Consider the following 13,253-nt stretch of genomic DNA (forward strand, 5'->3'; position numbering starts at 1 on the left):
TATATATATATATATATATATATATATATATATATATATATATATATATTTATATCTGACGACTGAATGCGCGCACATCAATTTCATGAACTTATACTAAACGACACAAGACACAGAACAAGAATTCGATCGCATTCATTTTCTCTTTCACATTTATGTATACATCGGTCGTATGTGAAATCGGCCCGAGTACAAGACAGGCAATTCCATTTGGAATGCCGCAATTTTCATTCTCTTGCTTCAAAACCTTTTTTCTTTTTCTTCTTCTTCGGTTTTCTTTCTTTTCATGAATTATTTCGTGCGATTTACAACACACGGATTTCTTATTGACGGATGATGATTTTACCGGCATTTTCGTTCATTTCTTTTGTCTTTATATGGTTATGGGGTCTATCCCCAATATGTTCCATTTTCATTTTATACCATACCATTTATACACATGCTGATGTTATTTTATTTGACATTTGTGCATATGTGCTTCTTTTTTATGTTCGTTTTGTTTGCTGACATTCTTTTCTCTTCGGGGAGCAGAGGAGATGAATGGAATGAAAAATGCTACAATTTCACTGTTGTTATCCAAGTAATAGCTGAAACTTGTGATAGCTATTGACTGAAATGATTTTCATGTACACGGTAATTTTTAGAGTTGCTTGCTCAACAAATCTAACATATTCATCACATCGTTTGGGGTGAAATATTCTATAGAATTGGCTTATGTAATCCATTGAATCAACAAAAGATGCGAAAGAAAAACGATTCGTTGCAGAAAAAAACAAAATTAACGACATACGGCTTGGCGAAATTAATAAGAAATAATTTTACATTTATTATTATTACCCTGGCTCGAATAAAGTCTTTTGACATCGATAGAAATCATACCTAATGCGGGTTGTTTTGCAGTCATCAAAGTCGAAGTGAAATAAAGCTGAAATTTTAGCACTCTCATAAATGCCATTTGGCGGTACTTCTCAAAAGGGTGTTCAATGTAACAAAAAAAAATCACGTTCACATTCGTGTGATAAGTGAATTTTGTTGATAAAAAAATTGACGCGACAATTTTACATCATTGTTGGGCAAACAAAAAAAAACAACAACATTTGGCCATACGTCCATTAATTTCTGTCTTCTTTTGGCAATAGAGACTTTGTCGGTGGCTGGCAAAACATGCGTAATAAAATAATAAAAACCCAATCTGGATAATATCCTAGTTTATAATCACATTTATTTACGAAACGCAGACAGATGACAATCAAATTGTTTTGTTCTCTTTTAGATGTAAAAAAAAAAACAACCCGCATATGAGTAATTGCAATTGCCAAGTTTGGAGAATGATCTAAGCGAACGTTCGCTACCGACAGTGGTGTTTGCCGTTCCAAATCATATTCTCACGTATAAAAATTTTTGGAATTGGCAATGACGATATAGGTTGATTCATTTTTCACTCAGAATGGTTTAATCATACAATACAATTGCGAAACGGCCGCAATATATTCTGATAATATCGACAATGGAAAGAAAAACTTCACATTTAATTTGAATCTGAGAAATTTTATCGGTTTTCATTGTTGTTTGAGCGAAAAATTTCCGGTAAATGCGATCCGTTATTCGTTCAAAACAAACAAAGAATAAAATAAAATAAAATATTTAACAATAATAAATACAATTAGCTCATGAAACGACATGAAATATGTCGATGTTGGTGTACATTTCAGGTAATTAAAATCTACGATAATGAACAGGCTGTGGCAAGTAAAAACAAAAGCAAAGTGTCAATAACGACACCAATTCATAAACGGATATTTACACATAAATATGCACACATACAGACAGAGTCATCACGACGAGTCAGATCGAGGTCGATTGATAAGCGATTCTCGTGTATAATTCGCTCTTCTTCTTCATATATATAATTCTCATTTTTTTTTCGCTCATTTTCATTGACTGCATTCATTTGGTTGCCACCTTCGATACATTCAATACGCGCAAATTTTTGCCCATTTGCAGATCCATTAAACAAACAGAATAAAGCTAATAAATAAAACAACAGCACCAAGCCAAGAGGCGTTTCAACATTTGAAATTCTAGTGAGACGATTTTTTCGTTGAAAATATAGAAAAAAACACACACATACACACACAAAACAGATATATAAATTCGCATTTCGAAGAAGAAGAATAACAAAAAATTATGATTATAACATTCCATTTGTGTATGCATTTGGTTCATCAATTTATTTGTGAATTTGTTTATGGAAATATCGTGTATGTGTGTGTATGCTCATGTCATTTAGAGGCAAAATACGTAATATATGCGCGGCTTTGCTCACGTCAGCACACGCTGCTTGTGTCACGACGACGTTGTTGTCGATGATCATGACACACGAAACAGCACCAACAACAATAGCAAAAGAGAAAAAAAATTTATATACTTGCAAACTAAACAGAATATTTGTTTCATTTATATATTTTTACATTTTAATAAAATAATATTATTGTTGAGTGACAAAGTCAACAACTGCTTATAATTTTTCGGCCTCTATGTGTGTGTGGTTGTTTTTTTCATCTTCAATTCTATTTAATTTTACCACTTGCTACGGTGTATAGCCGATAACAAACTTATGTTTGTCAGCCACTTTTCATACTTAAGAGAGTGTAAGCAATCTTTCTTTTATCATCGAAGTCAAGAGAAAAATAAATCGCTCCATGATAAAAACGAAATATTTATCAAAAAAAAAGAAGAGTAGGAGCAGCAATTGAATGGATTATACGATTTTATGAATAATTCAAGTGTTTATGTTTGTGTGCTGGATAGAGACATCGTAAGTTCAATGGGTTTTGGGTGGTAGTCACTTGCTCGTTCACATGTTCATATACAAAGCATGAATTTACACATCAATTTCGATTGAGCTTGTAATGCGATACACAAATTACGACAAGGATTTAAATTCCGTTCGTCCCAACCACGTCAACCATCGTGCGCCATGTGCAAAAACTAGTATCTCTCGATTAACATCATTGGAATCATGTTGTAAACTATTATGAATAGAGCATGCAAGCGAGAAGAGAGAATTTGAAAGAGAAAAAAAATCAAAGCATATCAACTGGGCTGAAAATAGAATTGCGACACAACTATATGGCCACACAGGATAAGAAATTTACATGTGAAACAAGTTTTACGGTGATAAGAAGAGAGAGCGTTACGGATAATACCAATTCAAGTTCAAAACTAGCATCATTTTGTTCATCCATTTTGATGTTTATGCCGATGACGAAACGAGCCCAATAAACATATTTAATTATATGCAAAAGATCTGTGTGTGTGTTTGTTTTTTTCTCTTTCATTTTTCACACTGTGTGCGATATTTATGCACGGTAAAAGTCAGCTCAAAATGGACACCGTGCGTAAATCGTATTTATTCAAGGTACACATTATGTCATGATAAGAGGAAGGGAATATAGGTGTGAGACCGACCCATTCGTTCATTGCAAAAATGCTTATTTCCAGCTGAACATTAATTCAAAGACATAATAAAGTAATCACTTTCATGAAATACGATAACATTCACGTATCATATCATCAAAGCGAAAATGGACACAAGCGTATCCTTCGATAACAAGAACAAACATTGAATTGAGAAATTGTTTTTGATTTAAGTTTCAAACTTAAAAGCAAGTATGTTTCATCAAAATCCAATCTTCGGTGTATTGCAGTGAACGTGAAGTGAAATGGCTTGTTTTTTATTCATTGCCTTTTGCCTGGATTCCGTTATCGCTATTTTTTATTACCCAACATGAATAGTCACTAGAGTGAACTTTTTTTTTGGTTGATGTCTCTCTATTCGCAAGCATACCATTGCTTCTCTTTTTTCTACTTCTCATTGCTTTAGCCGTGCGATCTCATTCGAGTTTATGTTTCTATTCAGCGTTGTATATTATCAGTTTTGATGAAATGTTGTGTCCATTTTATTTTTCGAATGAAAACTAAACCCATACAAATGTACATATCAAATAGCAAAATCTATTTTAGCTAAAGTAAATCCACGCGAATGAGAAAACAATAAAAAAGCACACACACACACATGTGTGTGGTTCCATTCTAACATGAATAATTATAGTGCATAACTAGATTGAGAATGACCAGCTTATTTGCACTGTGTTTTTATGTTTCTTGGAATTTTTCACAATAAAATAGTGCTCGTCTTGTGTGTGTTTTTTTTTTTACTTTTTTCGGTTGCTCATTTCACTTGTTTTCGATTGACATGTGTAGCATACACAAATTTTTCTCTATTGCTATCTTGTTTCTACGACATTCAACTGTGTGATTGTGTGCGCGTTCTATTCAATTATTAATATTTATGTAAATGTGTTCATGTGTCGATTGCTTTGCGTATAATCATCATCCGAATTAGAGACGAAAAAGCGAAAGAGAAAAAAATTGCCATTTTTTATTGTGGAAATAGAGAGATGGCGAATTCAAATAAAAGATTAAGCGAAAAAAAATGCTGCCGATAAAAAACTATCGAACATAGTTGTTGAGCGTGTATGAGAGGGACAGCTAAAAGAATGTAATAAAATACGACAAAAAAGAAGCGAAATAATACTGACACAAAATTAAACTCTGTAGGCATTTCGACACGAGCGACACAACACATAAAATTACGTGAATGAAATGCGAAAAGAAAAACCGAATTTCTAGTGGTTTACGTCAGCCTTGTGTACAAGAGAATAGTATCATCGTACTTTTTTTATGAAAATAGTGAAATACATGAAAAACGTGTGACATTTATATATCGTTGAGGAATTTCAACGTTCGGCACCCTCCCCCCTTTCTTTCGCTCTCCTCATTTTTTTTGTTGAGAATGATGAATTTGGTGTAGATTTTCTGTTGTTGGACAAAGTTTATATTATTCTGTACCATACAATTTAATGTACCATAGAGTATTCTGACGAGCAAAAAAAAAACATTAAACAAAGTACATCAAATATTCGTCCATTGGTCGATTTACAGTTGATATTTTCTGAGTACGCTTTCCATGGAGGAAAATGTGTGAATAGAAAAGAAACAAGAAGTGGTGGTGTTTTGTGTTATTTGATTCGTCATTGTTGGGGAGCACATGCGTAACATTTTTTTTTTCAGATCATCACTGCAAGCTTGCCATTAATTTGTGTGCCAGGTCGAAAACTTTTTTACTTATCTCTAGATGCAGATAACTGAAAAATGAAATATATATATATACACACAGAGACAAACACGACCATTTTCAAGTGGGCGCAACAAAAGAAAGGAAAATTTGTGTTGACTGCTATGTTTTGATAATTACCAAATCAAGAATATTGTGTGGAAACATACACATATCGAAAAAGATATAGAATGAAAAGTTGCGTTAAGAAAATTGCATTAATTTAGATGTTGTTTGGGATGGAGCACATTTTATGGCCGGAGACTGACATATTTGTATATCTGCAAAGCATAAGGAATGAACCGAAGAAAAAATAAGAAGAAGAAGAAGACGACGACGACAACGAAGAAGTAGAAAAAATTGCGATGGCTCGATCCAACTCAGCATACACAGATAGTATGCTGAATTAGTAGTATTGAAACGAAGTGTCGCTTTTTCCTTCAGACTTTACAACAACACATCGACAAAAAAGTCCCGCATTGCGGCAAAACTGAAATCGCGTCAAACGAGGACGGCGACAGGTGACGACGACACAACCACGAATGCTAACTAGCTCGGCTCTCTTATTCTCTCCACACATACACACTTCTCTGCATACATTTATTGAAGTACGCACACGTACAGCCGTATTAAAGCGCAAAACCATTTTCAGCTCAATTCTCTCAATAGTTCTCTCTTTTCGACTCATTCGATTGTGATAGCGTGGCCAAAATGCGCGCGCGACAAACAGAGACAAAGATAATGATTGTAAGAGCAAACCGATTTCTTTGCTTATGAGAGGTGCACACTTACACACACACACATAGAGAGAGAGAGACGTACAACTACACTCACATTTCAACATGCACAAACACTGGCACAAACATTCTTTATCGGTACAAGCCATAAGACAAGAACTAGATATTCCGCAGAAAAATGAAGCGAGAACGAGATAGAGAGCGAGTAAAAAAACATGTATTAAATTCAAGCAAGCATTAAATCATCAAAAATCGGTTTTGTTCACACGAACAATTCCGATGGAATGGTTTGTGTATGTCGCTTTTGACATAAACGCCGATTTGGAGTGACACATTTTTTGTTACCAAAAAAAAAGAAATAATACCATTACTAATTAATAGATTTTCCCGATATTGTATTAAATAACCACTTTGTGGTATTCTTTAGTCCTCTCTCGGCCAAATAATGATGAAAAACGGTGTACACCGTTCTTTTTTATTTAGTTCAAATGCAGAATGATAGAGGGAGAATGATAGCGAATGCGCTGAAAAAAACCCGAATAATTATTGAAAAAAGCGAATTCAAATAAAAGATTAAGCGAATTCACACAAAATCATTTTCTTCTCTCTGTCTATGTCAATGTGTGGAAAAGAGAATGAGCGTCTTTATCTCTTTCTCACCATATTTCGTATATTTAATACATTTTGCGCGTCAATGTAATTGTGTTGTATGGTTCATTTTGTATGCATATGAAATTCGCGGCCATGTATTTTGTTCAATGTTCTGAACGCACTGAATGCTTTTCGGTTTTGCCATATATGCTCTACAATGAGAATGACTAACTCTTCTTTTTCCATTTCATCTGTCTTTTGTCTTGTCGTTAATTTTGTCGATGTTTCTTCTTTTGTCGCTTGCTCATTTTATTTGCATTTTAAATTAAAAAAAAAAAGTATTTTTCGTGTTGAGTTGTTGTTGTATTTATCGTTAGTTTGCTACATATTTGAAATTCTAGTTGAACAAGATTCTAACGGAGTGGAGAAATCAAATGAGAAGCAGAATTTTTCTACAACTACTACTACCAATGCGCTACTGCTGTTGCTTCTTCTTTTTCATTTCGCTTCGATATACGTATACAGGCATTTCTTTAAGTGTGTTGTACTGACGAGATCGCTCTCGCTCTTACTTTGAAAATATATATATATTGTTATACAATTTCCGTCACACAATCGTACATGCGAACGAAGTAACGAGAGAAGAAAAAAAAAAACAATTTTTTTGCCGTTTTGAGTGAGACAAAACGAGTGATGACGAATTAGCAAAGTAAGAACAGAAGAAAAAAAATAAGAGGAACAATGTCGACTCAGAAATGACATTACGGAAAAAATGCAAATTTCTTTCTTTCATTTCGATGTGTCTTTGAATTTTGAGGCAAACGATAGAAATTAAAGAAATGTGTCGAATTTGAAAAGATGAAATTCGGCTTCGAACACAAAAATCAAGAGAAAAGACACAGTATGCACAGAAAAAACGAATAAGAAGAAAAAAAAAACACAACAAATTTTAAGAAATGAAAATGGGCTTGTGTCTTTTTTGCTTGCACCTTTGGCTGCATGTAAGAGGAAATTTATTTTTGGTTTCAGTTGTTGATTGTCTTGTTCGTTTAAAGTTATCTTACTAATACGCCTTCTTCTTCTTTTTCGTTTTTTTCATTTCGGATTCTCATGTCTTATATTATGTGTATAGATTTTTTTCTGCCGCTATTTTTTTTTTTTTTTTTTACTCAATTCCGATTTTAATTTCCATCGTGAATATTCTGCTGTGAATATGTATCTTTTATCGCTGATTTACAGTTTACTTTTCTTTCTATCGTTCTTGTTAATAGGTTACTTGCTATATATGTCTTATTTTACGTTTTACTTATGTTATGTTATGTTAATTTGTAAATCAATAGTTACCATTTTTGCTAAATTTGGTTTTTTGTGTGTGTGGTTTTAAAAACGGTTTTTTTGATGTTTTGTTGTTGGTTTAACAAAAAAATGCTCCTTTTTTGTTGTAAGTGTTTGCTTGTTCTTTAATTTTCGCTTGGTAATCCGTTGGATGACGATTATTATAATTTTTTTTTGTGCAAACAAGAGTTTCTACACTAGTGTACACTGTTATGAATTTGTTTTCTTTTAATTAATTTTCTTTTTCTGTAAATATTTTTCGTTTAAACACACTGTGTTGATAGATCAGGCCGCAACAAGAAAGATGAAAATCGATTTAAATACTTTGTATTACTTTAGGTATTTTCTCTCTTTCTGTGTAGTATTAGTCGCGCGCAACGGTTTTTTTGTTTCGTACCGAACCGAAAATCTGCTGTGAATTACTTGACGAAGTTAAAATAAACTGGAAATTTATTACTAAAACGACACAGAATTTAAAGACAAGTCCGAATGGCTTGATGATTCAAGTGCAACTGATTATTTGTAATGTTTCGAATTGCTGCGACAAGGAACGCGTTTTTTTTCTCACTTCGTGTTCATGTGTATTCCGTAATATATATCTGTGTTACTGCTGCTGCTGCTTGTGCTATGTTGGTGAGGCCGCCACACTCTTGCATTCACGTTCGCTCACTCTCTCTCAACCGTAATCGTATACGCACCAATACAAGCAAAATTGTGCGCATACACGACAAATGTCCGAGCCAAAGTTATGTCGCAAGAGAGCATAAGAGAGAACTAGAACTGCGGCAATATACAAATACCATTAAACATCAGCAACAAGACGAAAATGAAAGCGAGCACACACTCAAACTGTAACACATCATGTCAACGGAAATTGGCGCGTTCATCGCTATACAATCATAGGGTGATCATTTTCATCAATATATAAATCTTATTACAAATTGAATGTTGGTTTTTTTTAAATGTCATCGTTTGTAAAAGCAATGATTTTACTTGAATGTGAGCTGCCAATTATTTTTAAAAAATCTGCAAAGAAACAAGATTTGTAAAAAAAAAAAGAAACGACTTTTACAAGAAAGATAAATGGAAATTTTCCATTCCATTTAGAATTCCGTGATTTTACATTCATACAAATGATTAATATGCTGTGCTTTTGAAATGCACACATTTTGTTGGCGAATGTTTTTAAATGTGCTCATTTTTCTTACTCAAATCATTCTTCCCCACGAAAATTCGTTACCAAAATTCAAATTTCCATATTTATTTTATGATGTGATCACCCTACGACACAACATTGCTAGGTATATATGTGTGTGTGCTGGTACTCGATGAAGTTCTAATAGGCAAAAAATGATATACATTCACGCGTGGTTCGGTTGAGCTGAGAGCATATACAGCAGCATTTCTGTCAGCCCTATACACACAATGAGAACGAATGTGGCAGACGCAGTGCACACTACACGCTATACGAGCAAAGAAAAAACAGTTTTTTTCTTTGAAATCGGAATGACACACAATGCGAACATCTTCAATTTAACAGAATGGTCAATTCCATTCAAAATAAAATTTATGTTTATGCTTTCAGATATTATAAATATTGGCAAACAACAAAAATGATCAGAAATCATGGAAAGAAGAAACTAAAGCGCATATAATATTAATTGTTAATTTAGCACGTACTCGCCGTGAAGAGCATAGAATACAGCGTACTCTAGACACATTTGGCTGCTTTCAATTAAGATCTCATTCCATATAACAATCTAATATAATGTCTGCATGACGAGAGTTTTTTTTAATCCTTCTTTACGTTTTTATTCAATTCTGTGATGATTTTTTTTTAACTTCAGTCGCAGTAATATGTCAAAATACAAACAAATATTTTGTCACAAATACGTAAGTAAAACGAACGCGCACGAATCTCGATTACATGCGCATCTGCATGTATGTCTGTGTGTATACATGGGCATTATTAAAATTTTGAATTTTAACCGATTTTTGAGTCATCATCGTCATAAACAAACAGCGTGCAATCAAGCCCATCTGCATTTGTACTCCCGCCAAAAATGCTACATTCCATACTTCATACAGACTTAATTGCATCGAATGAAATATGGATATGCTCATATCATTGGATTGTGAAATTAATTCGCTTCTAAACGCTTAATTAATTTCATATTTGAAAAATGAAAACAAAAAAATATTGGCTACAACGACACAAACAACAACTATTTTCAAATTTGTTTAATACATACAACGCGCTACGTACAGCATAATGAAAATAAGAGACATGTTTGCCGCAATTTATTACAAATTCTTTTGCCAAAATCAATAAAATGATTTAATTAGTTCAAAGCGCTTCAATTAATTCAGTACAATTCATAATGTGTATTTTACCGGCGTTTATCCGCCATGTATACACCCATACACACACGGTTAATAATCGCAACACAAAGAGCCGACACATTGAGAAAGATAGAGCGTCGATGATGGTGACGGTGAGAAAGAGAAAGAGCATACCGAATCGATTCTCAATGAACGTTTCGACTTCAAGTGGTCTGACTTTCAATTCTCATATTTGTCCTAATAATTCATCTGTTTATGGCAACCCATATAAAACATTGCAACGCATTCAAACTGAACTTTATGATTATTTTTGAATCTAATTTGTGAGATAATTCACTCAATATTTGCGTATGGGTGCGGTTATGTATAGATTTTTTTTTTCGGTATGTCAATATATTATATGTGCGTTTGTTGTTTTTCTCTTTCGCTTTGTTCATTCTTTTATATTCTCGTTCATTTTGTTGTTTTTGTTATTTCGTTGTGCGTTGCTGTTTTCGATTTTACCATGGTTATTACGCGCTTCTTCCTCTTATACCACTCATATATCACTCATTTTCGACAATATTTTTACTATTGTTGGTTACGCTGTTTGTATATTGCGGCGGGTATTTTTTCATTTGTGCGTTAAGTTCATTTGATTAGCAGTCACCCTGGTTGGCGGAAATACCCGTCGATATGTTGCGGTAATTAAAATGCGTAGTGTGAATTAGAAAATGTGTTCGAGTATTTGTATGAAACTGAGTAATGAGCAAACGAGTTATATCAAAATCAGCAACAGTACATTAATGCAACCAATGACAAGAATATACCAACGAGATTCATAAAACAATATTTCAAGTGGATTTTTGGGAATATACTTTTGGTTGTGCTTCAAATGCTTGATGTTTTTTTTTGTTGCTCTGTTGTTCGTCGCTATTTTGCACTTTTGATATTTTTTTTTTTGCCGTCTCTGTGTGAGTGTATTTTATGCTGTTCATTTTTGGTCGATAATTTGTTCCTCACTGCGCTGGAAATGGAGGCGTCTTTCGGTTTTAGTTCGATATATTGATTCACTAGGGATGATTTTTGCTGTTTGAAGGTTGATACACACAGAGTAACAACAACAATATATGTATATATAAAAAATGATGATGACGATGATGATGATGATAAAGTTATGCTTTCCAACTTCATTGTTATTGTTCAATACATTTGGCCTAGATAACTCCGTTTGAATACAATAAACGAGCCATTACATCGACGCAACCGAACGAACGCGCGTACATTTTGCAATTCTTTCGCTATTGCCGAGCTTGCTATTGGCCTTTAGAACAATGAATTTTTAACTCAAGCCACTCATACCGATCAGAGAGAATATATTATTACAACCAAGAGAATCCAAATGCCAGCGCACATGCACAAAACAGATATACACATATGCAAACCACCAGGATAAAAACCCCAAACTATAATACACAATGAACATTATTTCTCGTGCATCAGGCTTTGCGGTTTGCTCTTTGAATTACGCATTCATTTCACCATATGCCTATCGAATCGATTATGATATCGATAAAACATGAAGGATTTGGTTTTGTACTTGCGTATATGGTTCAGCTATCTCTCTCTCAGATTTTTTTCTATTTATTTTGGGTGTGTGCATCTTATGCGAGCGTTTGTAAACGCCGAAGAAAGTAGCAGCGTTCATAAAAAATTTGAATAAAAAGCTTCAGTATACCGATACTGACAGAACGAACGAGGAGACAGACAGAGGGAGAGAGAAAAGGCAAAAATCATTTTCAACACAACGATGGAAATGCAGAGCTTATGAAGCAGTGATAAGACCACATAACAATGTTAAAAATTCATAAAGGATATTAACTTTAATTTAAATATTCACATCACGTGAATTGTGCATCGCAACAAACACACGGTGCTTTTTTTTTTGCGCGGCTTGCAAAATTGGCGAAATACACATTTTCACCATGGATATTATCACAAAATGAATTAATTTCAAATAAATGGTTCGAACTTTCGAATTTCGTCAACATTTTGATCTTCTTTTTCGTCGTCTTCAATTATTTTCTAAAAACTTCAACCTGTACAAGAAAAATTATGGCAATTCATCGATATCGATAGAAACGATGTGAAATTCAGGAAGAATATATGCGTTTCGATTACAAAACACAATAGTCGATTTATTCATCCATTTAGAACGACTTATTGATGACAACCAATCAATCATCTTGTATAATTTGGTTGGTGTTGTTCGGTTTTGCATTCTACCGATTTATCAACACACACACACACAAAAATATCTTACATTTTGTAGTCGGCATGACACGGTGAAAATATTTATTAGCTGTATGCAAGAAAATCCACCACCATTACTATCGCCTCCGTTGCTGAGTCGGGAATAGAAAAAAAAACGAATAAAATCATTGAACATCAACTTGGATTAGTTTGCCATTTCTTGCAATCAACTTGGAATTCAAGTCTAATGTATTCAGCCGCATTTTCATAAATGAAAATTGTGTTTTAAACGACATTTGGAAATGCGGTAACATCAGAATTTCTGATATAAAAAGACACACACTTGAAGTTGTGTTGACAACTGCATGTTCACATCCTAAAAAATACTAATTCGATTCCCAAATGGACAATAGCAAACCTTCAAAATCAAGTGAATGCAAAGATTAACATTAGTGTAGCAGTTCAATTGTTTTGCCAGAATAACGGCCGAATCATCCATTGTTCTTTGAAACGAAATAGAATTTAAAAAAATGGCAGGTGGAATATAATAAATGAGTAAAGTGACTGATGCCAGTAGAACTCAATACATGGAACATGTATGAGCAAAAGTTTCAGGTATCTTCTATTTCCCATGTGGTGCTACTGAGGAAATGAAAAGAGAACCGTGTGTAATTGAATGTTCACATCTTTTTTTTAATGAAAAATTAACATGTGCCACTATCATAGATTTAGAGGGAGCGCGGAGTGTGTGCGGTGCCAAATTACATGGATTTTGAAAGTGAAGGCGATATGGCGAATCCAAACAAAACATTATCATTGGTAATTATTCAATGCTG

General features: G+C 33.7%; 1 protein-coding gene across 1 annotated transcript in view; it reads right to left on the reverse strand.

Moving 5' to 3' along the window:
- LOC116352179 (calmodulin) overlaps window positions 1-8,370 on the reverse strand; it is a 34,344-nt gene extending 25,974 nt beyond the window's left edge. The window contains exon 1 of the mRNA XM_031784568.1: window positions 7,852-8,370. Coding sequence (XP_031640428.1) covers window positions 7,852-7,854 — 3 coding nt within the window. The 5' untranslated portion in view covers window positions 7,855-8,370. The remainder of the gene's footprint in view (window positions 1-7,851) is intronic.
- Between the last annotated feature and the right edge of the window lie 4,883 nt (window positions 8,371-13,253).

The sequence above is a fragment of the Contarinia nasturtii genome, unplaced genomic scaffold, assembly GCF_009176525.2.
Source record: "Contarinia nasturtii isolate CC-2019 unplaced genomic scaffold, AAFC_CNas_1.1 Cnas_scaffold_187, whole genome shotgun sequence".
NCBI lineage: Eukaryota > Metazoa > Arthropoda > Insecta > Diptera > Cecidomyiidae > Contarinia > Contarinia nasturtii.